Source organism: Chenopodium quinoa, unplaced genomic scaffold (assembly GCF_001683475.1).
Source record: "Chenopodium quinoa cultivar QQ74 unplaced genomic scaffold, ASM168347v1, whole genome shotgun sequence".
Classification (NCBI taxonomy): domain Eukaryota; kingdom Viridiplantae; phylum Streptophyta; class Magnoliopsida; order Caryophyllales; family Amaranthaceae; genus Chenopodium; species Chenopodium quinoa.
The window spans coordinates 745,796-763,038 of record NW_018743212.1 but is presented as its reverse complement, the minus strand read 5'-3'; the positions used below and the strand labels follow the sequence as shown (position 1 = coordinate 763,038).

Genomic DNA, 17,243 nt, shown 5'->3' with positions numbered 1-17,243 from the left:
CCTTTTTCACCCCACATATATATATCAACGGCTGCGGACTCTCCCTTTTCCTTCTTTCTTCTTCACTTTCTCTCTCCTAGGGTTTCCCCAACCCACAACACACTGAAATCCCTCTCTCTTTCTCCCCCAAATTCAATTAAAATAAATTAATTGGGAGGTTTTCGGATCCGATAATCCGGGCTAAAATTAGGGTTTTGTAAATTGAATTGATGGGGACAGAGAGAAAGAGGAAGGTTAGCTTGTTCGACGTTGTTGACGACAACTCCATTAACAAGCTTCCCAAAGCTAACGGTGCTGCTGCTCCGATGATGATGAACAATGGAATCCCTAATCTTTCGATTAATCGATGGAATGGAAGGCCCTATTCTCAGCGATTTTTCGATATTCTGGAGAAGCGTAAATCTCTTCCTGTTTGGCAGCAGAAAGAGGAGTTTTTGAAGGTTCTTCATACTAATCAGACTATTGTTTTAGTCGGTGAAACTGGTAGTGGTAAAACTACCCAGGTTAGTTTTTTTGATTTTTGTTTCTTCAGTTAAGTTCTGTTGAAATTTGGGTTTATCTATGTCGAAAACCCTGGATAGGTTGTTTATTTATAATTGTTTTCTCGTTTGCTTTTTTTGGGTATTTTTCCTATGTTTTTAATGTGTAAAAATTAGGGTTTGATATGTTTGTGTATACGTTCGTATTGATTTGAGCTTGATATTTTGGTAATCATAGCTTGAGTTATTTTTTGGGATTAAATGTCTCTTGCTGAAATTGTAAACCATCGTTTTGCTTACATTAGGTTCTAGGCTATGTAATTGCTATTGCGTATTTAGTTTATCTATGATGTTTTACATGATACACATTCGCTGTCAATAAATACAGATTAGTTACGTATTTTGGGATTCAAATTTGCCTAGAATTACAAAAGGGGTTAGAGATATCGGAAGAATGTGGGTTTTGTTTAGAATAATATAATCGGAAGATTGTTAAGTGTGGAGTAGCTGTAAGCCTGTAAAAGGGAGGTATTTGTTAGTAGACATTTGACGGGTGTACGATTGAGTTGGTGGAGTAAAACAGAGTTTAGGATGTCAAACATTTGTCTGTATTATGGTTTAGGTGTGTTGTCTTGGAATTTTAACTTGCAGAGGGTTGGTTTTATTGTCGTTGCATTTTTTTGGCATGAATTGTTGAGAAAATGTTATCATATATCTTTTGTTAGGGAAATTAAATGTGACAAGTTTTCTTCTGACTTGCAATGTATGTCTTGATCAGATTCCGCAATTTGTTTTGGAGGCTGTGGAATTAGAGTCTCCTGATAAACGAAAAAAGATGATGGTTGGTTGTACTCAGCCACGTAGGGTGGCAGCAATGTCAGTCTCACGTAGAGTTGCAGAGGAAATGGATGTGACTTTGGGAGAAGAAGTTGGTTACAGTATTCGTTTTGAAGACTGTAGTAATTCAAGAACGGTTTTGAAGTATGCATGTCCTTTCTATAATTTGTGCCTTTTCTCTAAAAGGATTACTTACAATTATGCGGTTACTAAGTTTCATGTATTCTGTATTGTAGGTATCTGACAGATGGTATGTTGTTGAGAGAAGCAATGACAGATCCACTTTTGGAGAGGTATAAAGTTATAATTCTTGATGAAGCTCATGAAAGGACATTGGCAACAGATGTGCTATTTGGGCTTTTGAAGGAAGTGTTAAGAAACAGGCCGGACTTAAAGTTAGTTGTTATGAGTGCTACTCTTGAGGCTGAGAAATTTCAGGATTATTTTAATGGTGCTCCTCTTATGAAAGTTCCTGGAAGGTTGCATCCTGTGGAAATTTTTTACACCCAGGATCCTGAAAGAGACTACCTTGAGGCAGCTATTCGAACCGTTGTACAAATACACATGTGTGAACCTCCTGGTGATATACTTGTTTTCCTCACTGGAGAGGAGGAGATTGAGGATGCTTGTCGTAAAATTAATAAAGAAGTGGGAAATTTAGGTGACCAAGTTGGACCTGTGAAAGTTGTTCCATTGTATTCTACTCTTCCTCCTGCTATGCAGCAGAAGATATTTGAAACTGCTCCTCCTCCAACGAAAGAGGGAGGTCCTCCTGGGAGGAAAATTGTGGTGTCTACTAACATTGCTGAAACATCTTTGACCATTGATGGTATAGTATTTGTGATTGATCCAGGATTTGCTAAACAGAAAGTCTATAATCCCCGAGTTCGTGTTGAATCACTATTGGTTTCTCCTATATCAAAGGCAAGTGCACACCAGAGGGCTGGTCGTGCTGGAAGAACACAACCTGGTAAATGCTTTAGGCTATACACAGAGAAAAGTTTCCATAATGATCTCCAGCCGCAGACTTATCCTGAAATTCTGCGGTCAAATCTAGCAAATACTGTACTTACACTGAAGAAGCTTGGCATTGATGATCTGGTACATTTTGACTTTATGGACCCCCCAGCTCCAGAGACTCTGATGCGAGCTTTAGAGGTGTTGAATTATCTTGGTGCATTGGATGATGAAGGTAATTTGACCAGGCTTGGAGAAATTATGAGTGAATTTCCCCTGGATCCCCAAATGGGAAAGATGCTTGTCGTGAGTCCTGAATTCAACTGTTCAAATGAAATCCTTTCAATATCAGCAATGCTTTCAGGTAATCTTTTGTCACTTGTCTATTTGCATGTTTGTTTAATTATTGAGTCTCATGTCACATTTTAAAAACTTGTTTTGGTTGTCTGTGAGGGGCAAGAATTGTCCCTGACAGCATCCTTGTCAATTGTTTTCAAGTCGTCTATACATGCATAGGCTACGTCTATGCATGTGTCAATTGTTTTCAAGTCGTCTATACATGCATAGACGTTATGTCTATGCATGAATTGCATTGCATGTCTGTGAGTCGGTATAGGTCACCATCAGCAACTATCTAGTCTGGGTTCCATGCCCCTGGTTGGCATGTGCCATAGATTTTCTAAGTAAGTGCTGATGCAGATAGATCCAATTTCTCAGTTTTTTCTCATCAAGCAAATGGTCTGGTCTCGCCTCTATGCATCTGCTGACCTTCCGTGGGCCTCGTCTGTGATAACAATTACTTTATCTAGTTCCCAATTGCTTTGTGAGGCCTAGGGAGGCCCAGAAAGCTGCAGATGAAGCAAAAGCTAGGTTTGGACACATTGATGGAGATCACCTTACGCTGTTGAACGTCTATCATGCCTACAAGCAGAATCGTGAGTGCCTATTTTGCCCATTTCTTGTCCTTTTGGCTTTTGGTTTATATTTTTTTCTTGGATGGTCCTGCTCACCTTTTCTTTCCTGCACTTCACAGAAGAGGACCCAAACTGGTGTTATGAAAATTTTATCAACCAGAGGACATTAAAGGCTGCAGATAATGTGAGACAGCAACTTGTGCGCATTATGGCTAGGTTCAACCTGAAGTTATGCAGTACTGATTTCAACAGCAGGGATTACTATGTCAACATACGGAAGGCAATGCTGTCAGGATATTTCATGCAAGTGGCTCATCTGGAAAAAACAGGACACTATTTGACAGTGAAAGATAACCAAGTGAGTACATAATTTTATTTGCTCCCCACTCTGTACTAGTGTCTTCAGAAGTTCAGATTATGATACCGAAGCTAGCAAAATAATAAAAACCAAATGCTCATGTTTATTTCATTCATGCACTCCAACTGTTCATTGATAAATGGATATTTGGATCCCTTCCCCCCATTCCCCTCCCAAATAATGACATTATTTATAACTTAATGCTCAAACATATGTTCAATTGTAAGTTTTTAACTAATATACAATGCAATGGTGTCTCCCTATAGGTGGTTCACTTGCATCCTTCAAATTGCTTGGATCATAAACCAGAGTGGGTTATATACAATGAATACGTGTTGACCAGCCGGAATTTCATTCGTACTGTTACTGATGTCCGTGGAGAATGGTTAGATCATCCTGTCCTTTAATACCACAGCTTGGCTATTATCAATGATCTTGTGTTATAAAGCCTGTTTTTTTTTTTTTTTTTTTTTTTTTAAATTTTTTCTCTGAACAGGCTTGTTGATATTGCACCACACTACTATGACCTTGAAAACTTCCCTAATTGTGAAGCAAAGCGAGTTCTGGAGAAGCTTTACAAGAAGCGTGAGAGGGATGGGGAAGAGAGCAAGAATAGGAGGTAGGAGATATATTATTCACCTCATAGTTCTTCCTGTACTCCTGGGACATGGATAGCTTTGGAAGTGCACCTTGTTGAGGAGTTTTTGTTTCTTGCTATTTCATCATTTCAAGGTGGGATTTGTGACATTCCCAAAGGCTGCAGTCATGTCCTGTTATCTGATTAAATTTAGAATTCTAGTGATTGGCCTTGTGTAATGGAAGCTGCTTTTACTTGGAGTGTAACTTAGTTATACTTACAATTTCGTGCAAATTGTTACCTTCTGTCATCTTCTTTTATTTATTTAAATTAATACCATCTTAGTTTATAAAATTGTTTGGACTAGTATTTTCTCGCTTGATACTTGCTGCAGTATATTTAATTACTTCCATGATTCCATCTTTGATTTGAAAAAAGAAAACTTTTTTGGAAGGTAAAGAATTACAGGTGAGAAAACTATTTGAGTATTCTGCCGCATCCTATTTTTCAGATATCCAATCCAAAATTTTGTTTTGGTTTTTATTCGCATGTATAGCACTTTTGGGGTTGGCCTTTAGTTTTGTGTGGCTGGAGCAGAGTACTAACAAGAGGGATTAGAAATGAAATGGCAAACAAACATGTCTAATAGTTGACCCGGACTCCACTGATGTAAAATAATGGCTTTCTGGCCTTGGAGTTTATTCCTCGGAGAATTTCGGAATCAGAAAACATGGTGCGAGTATATTGGTTATTCCTAATGTGTTTCCTCATTGCTCATTTGAGCATGGGAGTTGAAGACTTCAAAATTCAGATAGATATATAGTTGCCCTTCTAGATTCAGGCTTCACTTGCATCCTTCGTGCGAGCTCCCAAAACTGACCTTGTGGGTGAGGCCTTTGACAGTGTAATAATGGATTTGAAGTACCAAAGTTTACTTCTAGTAAATCATTCTAATCAGGTTAGTCGTGCCTGCAAGACAACTGGGGGATGGTGGCTAAGTGCAGAAGAAATTGGAAAGAAGCCATCTCAGCCAGCCAAATGGTGGCATAGCATTCAATTCTGTATGACCGTAGCAGAGCCCCAAGTTTCTTTCTGATTTCATTGTGAAAGAATCAGTACTTCCATGAAGCGATTTTCTGTCTCCTTGACATCCACAGGGGACTGAAAACTCCAATCTCCAGCTGCTTTCAGATGTACAAACCAAAGTACATGGATTTTTGACTTCAAGCAATCTTAGAAAGAGCAAATATCAACTTGGATCTCTGAATGACTGAAGTTTGATGATTCTGTGCCTGAAGATCAATGGATGAATAATAGTGCATGCTTGTCTAAATGAAATTACTTCATTTTGACACAGTATGCTCTCCAGGCATTATTCAATCGTCTTGATATTTGGTTGTGCAATAAAAATATGGTCATACCAAGTATGCTGTCTACTTTCAGAATTAAGACCAGTTTCCAGCTCTATTTAACCAATCCAACTGCCAGCCTTTTGCTTTTTCATGTTTTCATATTCCATCTGTTTAATATCTGTCAAAGAGCTCCACATTCCTCTTTCACCAAGGATCTTTGAAAGCACCATATATGCAGCAGGGTGATTTCTTTCCAAGTTGTGGAGTGCATCTGCAGCATTACTGCCAAATTCAAAATCTGAATGCAAGCCACACGCCGCAAGCAATGCACCCCATACAACAGTATCCGGCTCGAATGGCATGTGGTCAATTAAGCTCTTTGCCTTGTCAAGGTGACCTGCTCTTCCATAGAGATCTACCATGCAAGCATAATGCTCTTTTTCTGGATGTATGCCATAAGTTTTTTCCATGCAATAAAAGACTTTTTCCCCTTCTTCAACTAGACCTCCATGGGCACAAGCAGATAAAATGTTGGTAAATGTTACGTTATTCGGCCTCACCTCACTGCTAATCATTTTCTCAAACTCATCCAATGCTGTTCTTGCTCGCCCATGCCTGGCATGACAGCCTAATATTGTATTCCAAGACACCAAATTCTTGCCAGGCATTTGCTCAAATATACAATATGCTGCTTCAATGTCTCCACATTTGGCATACATACTGATAAAAGCAGTCACCAAGACATTATCAACAAGTATACCCTGCTTCACTATGGTTGCATGAATTTGCTGTCCAGTACGAAGTTCAGAATGCTTAGCACAGGCAGTTAAAATGCTTGCAAATGTATGCGGATTTGGCCGAGGGCCCGATTTCATCATCAGAATAAACAACTCCAAAGCCAAACACATGTCTACTCCCACATACCCAGAGATCATAGCAGTCCATGAAACGACATTCTTTTCTTTCATCTTATCAAAAACATACCTAGCTCTTTCAACCTCATTATTCTTCAAATACCCATCAACCATGGTAGTCCAAGAAACCACATCTTTCTGAGGCATCTTGTTGAAAGCTCTCTGAGCTTCATCAGTAAAACCCAAGTCCATATAACCCAAAATCAACGCGTTCCATACACTATTATCTTTGTCTAATATATCATCAAACACCCCACGTAAAGCAGAATGATCCTCCAAATCTGTATAACCCCTCATCAATGCTGATCCAACATAAACACTAGAATAATGACCAAATGAAACAATCTGAGCATGAAGCTGAGGAATCAAAACATTGGATACACTACCCAAAACCGAACTAATCACTATCGAAAAAGTGTACGGAGTTGGCCGCAAACCAGAACTCTGAATCTGGAGGTAACACTGGTAAGTATTCTTGTGATCTTTCTTCTTCTGAAGACCAGAAATCCAGGTATTCCAAGAGACAATATCTCTTTGAGGCATTTCATCGAACATTTGGCGGGCAACATCAATATGGTTCTTTTTAATATAACCTGCAATCATCATATTCCATGAAACAACATCTCGAGAACTGGGATTGTCATCAAAGAGCATCCGAGCATCGTTAAGTTGGGAATTTTGAAGGGAAATCTTTATCATTTGGTTCAAAGTAGCTGGTTGAAGGGTAGTTATTTGGCGGTAAAATTTGAGTGAATATTTTCTGTTTGCTATGGTTAACAACATTATAACTTTATTATTTTTGGTGTAACGAAACATTGTTATAAAGTTTATTATGTTGTGACCTAAGTTGAGGGTGGAAATGAGCTAAAGAGACCCAACCGTTCAACCCAACTAGGCATATTACATATAGCCAAGCTCTATCTTATCGGTGTTTGAGCTTTCTAAAAAATTAGGTTGTTTGAGTTTAACTCGCTATTTAAAGTAATCAAGTTGAAGATATTGAGTTTCGAAATGAGTTTTAATCTTTCACATTCATGTTCCTATATTAATTGATATGATTGGCTATTTTGTTTCAAGAATTATTACAAATTGTAAGGGTTATTATTACTATAACATAACATAACAAATTCTCTCTTAATTCAATTAGTTTTGTAAATATTACCTTTACAGATTTGTTAAAAATAGAATAAATCTCTTAGTAAACAGTCACATTTATTGTTCAGCTTATTAAGCTTAATCAGTAACAGTCTAATTCTTTGAAGGTGGATTCTATCAAAACTTTCTAATTGAAAACCCATCGATCAACAGATTTGATTCATGTTATAATCTGGTATTAATTAAGTTGTGTTATTATCTAACTTCAACTTTAAGCCAGTTATCATACACGGAGTAAGAATTGAAGTACAAGCAGTAACAATATGCAGCATCATGAAACGTTACAAAACTAAGAAATCAATCTAATTGATGATAAAACTCAGCGACTTTCCATTTTCTTCAAACTCTGGCCTCAAATACAAACTTTATACAGAAAGTTAGAAAATGCTCCTAGCCTTCTTCACTGTTTATTCTTCTTAAACAGCTGCACACATGAAGACATTATATTGAGTTTGCATTTGTCGTTCAGCACTTCCCTTTAGCCAAAGTGTTGTACAAGTCATCAATTTCGGCCTGTACATGGTTTGAAAAATACATCAGGAAATATCGCATGAAATCAAAGTTCCTTGTGAAACGAATTGAAGAAAGTGTATAGTTTGTTACCTGATAATGTTTTAACATTTTATCCCTCCTCTTCTTCATAGTTGGTGTCATTAAGCCTGGTAATAATTCAAAGGTCTGAGGTTCAATAACGACTCCCTTGACATGCTCGAAACCTCTAAGCTGTTACAAGAATGATTGACATGTTCAGAGATCTACTCGTTTTAGAAATGTTTAGTTCTTATATGAAGGTTGTATGCACCTTGTTTCTTTCCGCAGCAACTGTAAGTTCAGAGAGGACGTAATTTCTGAACTCTTTAAGGGAGCACAACTCAGTGAATGTGCCTTTACATCCATTTTGAGCCGCCCATTTCTTGGTATTATCTTCATTTGGCACCACAACAGCAACCAACATCGACTTAAAGCTATCTCCATAAACCCAAATCTTCAAAAAGACACCAAAAAATTAGTTCCTAGAGTAAGGAGGACCTTAGACTTTTAACTGTAATGAGATTAGAATACAGGACCCTAGAGTAAGCAGAGGTTATAAGTTATCTTAGAAGAGGCTTTACATCTTCGACAATGGGAGTAATGCTGTATACTTTCTCTAAGTACTCAAGAGCGACATACTCTCCTTGTGAAAGTTTGATCAGATTCTTCTTTCTATCAATGATCTTTATTGTTCCATTAGGAAGCACCTCACCAATGTCACCTGACAATTTATAAAGAAAGAATTTATGTATGTATAAATTTTTCAAGGAAAGAAATCTGACATAAGCAGGAACCAGACAGAGGCTTAACCTGAATGAAACCACCCATCTCTAATAGACTCTGTAGTTAACTCAGGGTTTTTGTAGTATTCGGAAAACAGTGTTTTGCCCCTCAAGCATATCTCCCCGCGTGGAGGATCAGCCAATGGGTGGTACCCCATCTCCGGAACCTCTTCAAGGCGCATTTCTGTGTATACAGATGGAGCACCGACAGCTCCTAGCATCGACATTTCATCAGGGTAGCAAACTGTGGACAATCCACAGGTTTCTGTCAATCCTGCACAAAAACCAGAAATTTGATTAAAACTTAAAACCAAGTTTACAAGTCAAATGATTACAGATGAAGGAATAAGCAGGCTAAAGTTTTCCTGTACCATAGCCTTGAAGTACAAAACAACAGCAAGTAACCCGCAAAAACTCCTCCACTTCTTCGCTCCAAGGTGCAGCTCCACATACCATAAGTCGAACCCTACCACCTAGCTTGTTCTTCACCTAAATTAGTTGCAGACATTGTACTATGAGTAAGGCATTGCAGTACAATAATAAGTGTCACACTCAAGAATAAATATAGTTGTTCAGCTGAAAATACACATGAAGCACTGAAATCAGTAAACAAGAGCTGATAAAAGTTATATATTCTGAAGAATATTAAAGCACAAAGTAGATCAGAATGTGAAATCAGATCAAAGGCAATAACCTTTCTGAAGGCTAATAAATCTGCTAAAGGAGATGCATGCTTGTGCTTGTACCCTCGATTCATCCAAAATAATTTGCTGCATTTCAACAAAAAAGAGACTTATAACCGTTATATATTCTGCATATTATAAACCACTTATTATCATAAGTATTTTGTTTTTGCCAAGGAACTAAAATGTAAACAGAACATGAGCAACTTACTATTTGTAAAGAAGGTGAAAAATCTTCCTCCTCCTCGGAATAAGATCTTCAATTGCCTTCTGTATGCCTGGTGAACACGCAATTAATTAGTAAACTTCCATTGGTACAAGCCAGATCAAAGAGGGAGGACTGAGTATAAGCACATGCCTTCATACACACGGTCAAAAACTCTAGGTACACCAGCAAAAAAAGTTGGCTTTAACTCCATGAGATCGTCACTGATTTCTTTTACATTCTGCATTGCACAAGTCAACAACACTCATAAAACTCGATATGAGCTGAGGAAACTTTTGTAGCAGAGTAGCCTGTTTCTTGGTGGTAAAAAAAAACTTTTGCGTGTTACAAGATATGATAGAATAGAGTAACAAGAGTTCAAGAGTACCCCATGAAAGAAGCCAACAGAAGCACCCTTGTGAAAAAAATATTCTTCTATAACACGATCTAATATGTGAGCCAGGGGAAGGAATGATAGATACACATCATTTACTGTCATCTGTTAAAGAGTACATAATTAATCATATCATTGCATGATAAAGAGCCAATGATAACACGAGTAAAAAGTAACAGAACTATACAATGTGTGCGCGAGGTTGGTTACCTTGTCATCAAATTGTTCCAAGAAAAGATCCAACCCGCTTAAAAACATAGCCATATTTTCATGTGTTAGCACAACACCTTTCGGATCTCCACTGGTGCCACTCGTGTACATTATGGTACAGATATTGATTGGTTGTGGCGGAACAGGCTCTGATGGATTCTCCTTCCCCTATTCGAACATGACCAGATAAATTGTGAACACATAAATACTGATTAAATATAAGCTTAACAGCTAACAACTTAAAACACAAGTTAAAAACAAGCATAATCAAGCACATAGTCTGACCACATGGAGAAACTGATTCCATGAGTATGCCTCAATTCCTGCATTACGAGCCTTCAGGTTTTCTTCCTCAGTGAACGACGTAAAACAAACAATCGCTACAATATCATAAAAAATCCATCTAGTTAATTAGAATACACACTGAATTCAGTCTAAACAAACCAACTCACAGTTAAAAGTATATCAATCTTACATTTTAGCCGTGTAGTGGAGGAACAATCGGGGTTAAGAAGCTGTACAAAAAACACAAGCACAACAGCAAATCAGGCCATACGAAATTAAACCTCTAAACAAAGCACAAACACGTACAAGTATAGGAAGATAGAGTTGTTGTACACACATACTTCGTCAACCTTTAGGGAATGGACGAAAACATAATCAATCTCAGCATGATCAATTATGTAATTTATAGCACCAGGACCTGATTAGACAATAATAACAGTATTTTAGATGAATTATTATCTTTCAACAAATTAATTGAGAGTTAATTAATTAATTCTTACCTAAGGTATCATATAGAGGCACACATATCAAACTGTGAGCATTACAAGCCTATACACAAATTGAAATTTTTTAGTATATATAATTATAATATACTTATTAATTATCATAGTATATTTATAAACGATTTTATTTTCTTGAAGCAAACTAACCTCCATTGCCATAATCCATTGAGGACAATTAACACCATATATTCCGATCTTTGCACCCTATATTAATTTATGGTCAGCAAGAATATTGGTCATGTAAAAATATAAACCGATAAAATATTATTAAAATTAAAAGTATATGATAGTCAAAATTTATAAATTTTCTTACAGGTTGAGCCCCACATGCTCGTAATGCTGAACCAATGTTTAGAACTTCTTCATAAACTTCCTTGTAACTTTTCCAGACATAAGGCCCCCACTATTTAACATTTTCACCCAAAACCAATTAGCTACATATTAAAATTAACTTACTATGGTCAAAATTAGAGAATTTAAAATTAACCCTTTATATTTTTTTATTACTTTTGTAAGTTATTACCTTGCCATTAACCATTTCACGCCAACCCAACATATTATTTCCTGCATTCTTTTCAGCTGAAAGCCTACAAAATTAGAGATAAATTCAAACATGAGACGGAAAATGTCACGTCATTTCTCAATAAAAGTTGTCTCATAATCAGTGTACGATGGTGCAACCTTAGCTAAGTTACCATGAATTAATGTACAATCACAAAATCTTGCACTAACCTAGAAAAACTTTATAAGGTAGTAAAAAAAGTGAAGTATAATAAGAAAAAAACAAAATTACCTGAAGGAATCCCAAGCAGTAGAAACATCAGGAAGAGGTGGTGGGAACTCATTCTTGGCAAGAAGATTCCGATAAATTGGACCGACGGCCGGGCGGCCGTCTTGTCCATCTCTTCCATTACCTAATTGTGCTGAGAATTTCTTGGTCGTCGTCATAGCTTATATATATCATACACTGTGGTTCACCAACCTTAATTATGTTAATATTTGACCTCAAAACAAGCATAGAATACAGAATAAAAAATATAGCCACATGTTCGTACGTACAATATTAACCATGATAGGTCAATTTTGTTTTTGTTGATTTATTACTTGTTTACAGCATATACGTTAAAGATAAAGTTGATGAGGTCAGGTGGTAATAAATAAGTGGTGAATTCAAGCTAACTTTTTAAGGTCATTTAATAGAAGTCGGTGAAAAGTTCGTAAATAATGTGTGTGTTTCAACTTTATAACAATGCAAGTTTGATCAATCACACACATTTTGCTCAACCCTTTTTTCCTCCTCTTTCTTGGTTATTTTGCCTTGCAGTTTTTGCAATACTATTATGATCAAAACTAGCCAGTTCGAACGTAACAAATACATAAAACCATTTCTAACGCGCAAAATGAAAGAAAAGAAAAACACGGGCTAATATATACCAAGTATAAACTAAAAGAAGCAATTAAAAAAAAAAAGAGAGAGAGAGAAGGAACAAAATTTACAAGGAAAAGGAGAGCGTAATTTGTGAAGTAATGAGTTCGAAACTGGCTGATCGTTGCGAAAGCCCGAATTATAATTTAATGATGAGTATAGCTTAGGGATATATGATACTACATAAGATGATGAATATATATGATGACCAAAACAAAACGGGGTGTTTGGAATTAGATGGATGAAATTAGGGAGTTGAGGAAGAAAAGGACAGGTTAGTTGAGAAGGCATTTAAAGTGCTTTGTGTAATTAATAAAAAAGAGGATATGTACACCATCTCCTGAGACTTCTCAATAAGTTCTCATCAATGTGACGTTCTTTTTTTTTTTTTTGGACGTTGATCATTTTTTTGTTGGAAACCAAACTTCCAAATACAAGTGCGTATTTATTTTTATGTTATCATTTTAAAGTATACGTACTTGAGATGATTTTACTTTCATGTTTTTAGTAGGACTACGAGTATAGGTTTTTAATGGTGTATTCATAAAAGGCTACTAGTTTGGTTAGGCCATGTGTTGAATAACCTTGTTTCATTGTTTGTAATAATACACTAATCCAATCCTACTCTTGCTTAGCCAGTCTGAAATTAGTTGTCGCATTTTGAATTGTTATAATATCATCAACGCGATATTAATTTTTTTAATGTAAGCAATGTGAGGATATAAATTTTTGGTGAAATTAAATGTCATTCACTTAGTAATTGCATAATAACTTGACAATGCAAACTACCTACCTTGTGCTAATTAAGCTACAGAAAGTAATAGTGAGTAGGATTAGGGTACATCAATCGACTTGCATTGCATTTCGATCACCTAAACTCTTTTATGATCAAACAATCAACAACATTAATAAATGTTGTAGGAACAGATTACGCAATGCCTTTCACATACATATGGTTGTTATTTGATAGAAAATCGTTGATTATATTATTGCTCATTTGATAGGTATGCTATGATAAATGGCCTAAGAATTGAAGCTAAGGGGTTTTAATTGGTAGATATGATATAGTTAAGAAATGGACTACTGAAGTTGATTGTATGTAGCTGTGTGATTTGGATCACCATTTTGCTGTGTTTTGATTGATTGCTATTCAATAATGATTGTAATATCTATCTTAGCTTTCACGTTTGCTGGTCGAAGGGCCCTTAGCTTCTTGGATTGGCTATCGTCGCTAATTTTTCAAAAATTAAAGTTATTACTCAACTCGATCTAATAGACTAAGTTTGATTAATAAGGTCGCACAAGATGACATGTGTTATGTGTGCTCCGCATAGGATGCTGCCACACAAAAATTGTGTGAAAGAATTCCCAATTGTAAGCACAAAATAAGGCAAGTTAACAAGTTTAACACAGCGAGCATTCTTAAAAACATACGTAGTATGATGAGTTGTTGAATAATGAATACTATTTTCATGTCTACTTATTTAGTTCATATTTATGTAAATTCCAGCATAACCCACCAAATCCAAAAACTAAGCAAAATTTAAGTCGATCATTTTAGCATAATAAAGATCCAAAAACAACAAAATATGATGACTAGAGTATATTATTTTTATGTATGAGTTCATAGATCCCGACCTTGATCCCTTGTTCCTCTGTCACTCTAGCCATATTTTCTCCTTTGCTCCATCTTCCATTGCATGCGTTTCTGCTTCTCTATTATAGGTTAGATGCATGTAAGAATTGTCAAGAAAATTTAAGGTAGTTTATATGCTTTTAGAGTCACTATTAGTATATAGTATTGTCCGCAAGACTTTAATCAACTAATCTTTGACATCTGCCAAGGTTTATGTGTCTCATAACCCATACGTTTCGATCAATTCAACAAATATGTGTTACTAGCTTGCAGTTTTCATCTTTCAATTAACAATTAAACATTGTAATGTCTACTTTTCAAAGATTAAATGCGCCAAAAATAGCAGTATAGTGGAAGATAAATGAGGGACCAAATTAAGGGTTTTAGTAGGTTACTTATTAATTTTGTATTAAATTATCACGCCAAAAAAATGTATATTAAATTAAATATGAATAATTTTTTAGTACGAATAATGAAACTTCCCTTTTTTTTTTTTTTTTTTAACAAAAGATTGATTCATAAATAAAAAGTCATACGACATTTACAAAGAGATTTATATTAAACAAATACATGACAATTGATTCAAATAAAAACATCCTTTCAGCAAAGCTTCTATCGTTGCTGCAAATAAATTGTACATCCTTTCAGCAAAACTATGATCGTTGTTGCAAACCCTCTTTCACATCGCTGTGATTTACAGCCTGCTTCGACAAGGGGGTCTATTGATCTGTTGTAGCCGTGAAGAAAATTTTCACTTGATTCATTAACCTCTTTTTCGATCCCACACAAATCTTTACCCATGAAACAACTCTATAACAATCCATCAAACAAAAAAGCAAATCCTCCCTCAAAAGAGAGAAGAAAAACCTTTTCTTTCAAATGAAGGAGAAAAATCCTCCTAAAGAAGAAGAAAAACCCTTTCTTTCGAGGGAGAAGCGTTCCTCCTAAAAGAGGAAGAGTTATTATAAATCTAGAACAAACAAAAACAAAGAGAAAAGGCACACAAAAAACAAAGATTGGGATTTTTCACTGAAAATCGATGGAAGCCCCTTCAAAATTCAACAATGGAGGCTAGGATTTTTAGAGAGAAGAGAGGGGAGTACGTAATTGTTTTAATTAATAGAGATTAGAGAAAGTAAATAATAATGAAACATCCTTTGTTAAACATCTACAAACAACAAAAATAGCCATATATATATATATAACAAATAGTGATTTTCACTCTCTCATTCATTTACCTATTGTCTTGCTAAATTAAGATACACATATTAAAATGAACGATTAACAAAACTAAGGTTACTTGTAAACGTATTCACATATTTGCTCTTGGTTAAAACTTATTTACAGATTTGCCGTCCACGTAGGTTTAGAGTATAATTGTTTTTAAAAGAAAAATTAAAAGGATAAACCGTTATCCTAAGTAGTGTTATAGAGTAAAATTGCTACTTAGGATAGCCGTTTCACCTTATATTTTTTACACATTAAGAGAAACTTAAATTTCTCCTTTTGCTGCTTCTCTAACAACGTACACCAATTGCCCAGTAAAACCAACGGACGAGCGAGTGTTCACCAAAGTCCAAATCGATCGGCCTATGTAGTATAGTAGTTGTTCGCCTCCTCACCGTCGTGCTTCTTCAGTCAAAGTAGCGGTTTGAACATAGGTCACAGGATAGTGGTTTTGCTCTGCAAAAAATTTTAAAAGCGAAATAATTATATTCGAATCTACGTGGACGACAAATCTGTAAATAAGTTTCAAATCAGAGCAAAAATGTAAATAAGTTTGTACATAGCCATAGTTTTTGTCAATCGTTCTATTAAAATCAAAAAAAATAAGGAGTGTAACTTGTAAGTGTCAAGGGTAGATAGTGTAAAGAATTTTTTAAAACCTATTGATAGTGGATTAGTGGGAGAGAAAATGTCAGGGAGATAACCAATAAATGAATCCACATCACATAATAATATGATATATTTATATACATGGATGGTAATTATTTGAGAATGTAAGAAGTATTAATCTTGATTGCAAAATATCAAATTTGGTGATTATACGAACTACAATGTGATTTCCAAGGGATTGTGTGATCCCTTCTCTTCCACGTACTCATTCATCGTCGTCTCGTACAATATGTTATGATTTGAAGGATTAAATTCTTTTTATGCTATATTTGAACTCTTTCCATGCATCAAAGGCTATATTTGGCGGTTGGCCTACGTGCTACCTTGGCTTCTTTTAATGTGTCCACACTTTGGATCGGTACAAGCACCTAATAATAAGTAGATGGATTGGATTCATGTTGCTTTCAATGCTATTAACAACTTTAACGTGTCTAATGGGTATATGTTGTGAACTACATCAAAAGATAAAATACTTTTCCACTTTTGAGCTTGATACTGATCTGGTTCCATCATATCATTGTTACTATACACTATGGACAAGAAGATTCAATTCCCCCACATAAACTCTTACGATTAAATAAGTTCATTATTGTTACTAGCTCTTTTAGCTAATTTATACACCAAATAATTTATCAACACTTAGTTCGTTGTCCAATGTATAAACTTAATTGATCGTCACATCTTTTGTCTTTTAATAGTGTTTTTATTGCTATATCGTCTTTAGTCCTATTAACAAATAATAAGGTTGTGTTCATTAGAATCATGAGTTAGATATTTGTATTTATTCAATGTGAAATTGCAATAGATAGATAGAGATTTTTTGGTCTCCTCCTCATCAAGTTTCTAAATGAGGTCCATCGGACACACTAAATATGAAAGATACCTTTGACATTAAACTCCGGCTAATTTAATTTAATACGAATGGAACACATACAACCTTCCCATTTGACGTCCTCTTTCAATCACAGGTTTATTACGACTCGTCGTTCTCATAATCAAAAGATTTTCAATAATTATGAATATTGTCATCACACATGCATCCCTATAAATATATTGGAAGGCAATCTCGTTATCTGATAATACTCATCACTATACACATTACACAAAACTCTTCTACATATTTTCTTTCTCCACCTTATGCTAGAGTCG

The 17,243-nt window shown here is 35.6% G+C and overlaps 3 protein-coding genes across 6 annotated transcripts; 1 reads left to right on the top strand and 2 right to left on the bottom strand.

Moving 5' to 3' along the window:
• Window positions 1-34: 34 nt before the first annotated feature.
• On the top strand, window positions 35-4,491 carry LOC110734249 (probable pre-mRNA-splicing factor ATP-dependent RNA helicase DEAH2). Of its 3 annotated transcripts, XM_021914322.1 has the most exons (7): window positions 35-503; window positions 1,258-1,460; window positions 1,553-2,637; window positions 3,083-3,208; window positions 3,307-3,545; window positions 3,812-3,930; window positions 4,042-4,491. In XM_021914322.1, the coding sequence occupies exons 1-7, from the start codon at window positions 210-212 to the stop codon at window positions 4,166-4,168; spliced, it is 2,193 nt and encodes a 730-aa protein (XP_021770014.1). In that variant the 5' UTR covers window positions 35-209; the 3' UTR covers window positions 4,169-4,491. The 3 variants fall into 3 exon arrangements, with proteins under 3 accessions (XP_021770014.1, XP_021770017.1, XP_021770015.1); XM_021914325.1 differs by lacking the exons at window positions 3,307-3,545; window positions 3,812-3,930; window positions 4,042-4,491 and having other exon boundaries at window positions 210-503; window positions 2,991-3,197; XM_021914323.1 differs by lacking the exons at window positions 3,307-3,545; window positions 3,812-3,930; window positions 4,042-4,491 and having other exon boundaries at window positions 210-503; window positions 2,973-3,197.
• Window positions 4,492-5,590: 1,099 nt separating this feature from the next.
• LOC110734582 (pentatricopeptide repeat-containing protein At4g02750-like) lies at window positions 5,591-7,087 on the bottom strand. The gene has a single exon (XM_021914748.1). It carries the CDS (start codon window positions 7,085-7,087, stop codon window positions 5,591-5,593), a length of 1,497 nt encoding a protein of 498 aa, XP_021770440.1.
• Window positions 7,088-7,674: 587 nt separating this feature from the next.
• On the bottom strand, window positions 7,675-12,883 carry LOC110734248 (long chain acyl-CoA synthetase 1-like). Of its 2 annotated transcripts, XM_021914320.1 has the most exons (20): window positions 12,634-12,883; window positions 11,930-12,103; window positions 11,660-11,723; window positions 11,450-11,539; window positions 11,284-11,340; window positions 11,134-11,182; window positions 10,975-11,051; window positions 10,824-10,863; window positions 10,634-10,728; window positions 10,349-10,516; window positions 10,133-10,243; window positions 9,898-9,985; window positions 9,751-9,817; window positions 9,551-9,626; window positions 9,228-9,345; window positions 8,885-9,130; window positions 8,656-8,795; window positions 8,346-8,528; window positions 8,147-8,266; window positions 7,675-8,056 (listed from the first exon to the last, which is right to left on the bottom strand). In XM_021914320.1, exons 2-20 carry the CDS (start codon window positions 12,082-12,084, stop codon window positions 8,009-8,011), a joined length of 1,992 nt encoding a protein of 663 aa, XP_021770012.1. In that variant the 5' UTR covers window positions 12,085-12,103; window positions 12,634-12,883; the 3' UTR covers window positions 7,675-8,008. The 2 variants fall into 2 exon arrangements, with proteins under 2 accessions (XP_021770012.1, XP_021770013.1); XM_021914321.1 differs by lacking the exons at window positions 11,134-11,182; window positions 11,660-11,723; window positions 11,930-12,103; window positions 12,634-12,883.
• Window positions 12,884-17,243: the final 4,360 nt, after the last annotated feature.

Excerpts from the sequence above, each read along its gene's own strand:
- LOC110734249 (XM_021914322.1), top strand. The coding sequence starts at position 210 with ATGGGGACAGAGAGAAAGAGGAAGGTTAGCTTGTTCGACGTTGTTGAC. Across the intron at positions 2,638-3,082 it reads AATATCAGCAATGCTTTCAG|TTCCCAATTGCTTTGTGAGG; the intron begins GTAATCTTTTGT and ends TACTTTATCTAG. Across the intron at positions 3,209-3,306 it reads TCATGCCTACAAGCAGAATC|AAGAGGACCCAAACTGGTGT; the intron begins GTGAGTGCCTAT and ends TGCACTTCACAG.
- LOC110734582 (XM_021914748.1), bottom strand. The coding sequence starts at position 7,087 with ATGATAAAGATTTCCCTTCAAAATTCCCAACTTAACGATGCTCGGATG.
- LOC110734248 (XM_021914320.1), bottom strand. The coding sequence starts at position 12,084 with ATGACGACGACCAAGAAATTCTCAGCACAATTAGGTAATGGAAGAGAT. Across the intron at positions 8,796-8,884 it reads AGATGGGTGGTTTCATTCAG|GTGACATTGGTGAGGTGCTT; the intron begins GTTAAGCCTCTG and ends ATAAATTGTCAG. Across the intron at positions 8,267-8,345 it reads TTGCTGCGGAAAGAAACAAG|CTTAGAGGTTTCGAGCATGT; the intron begins GTGCATACAACC and ends TTCTTGTAACAG.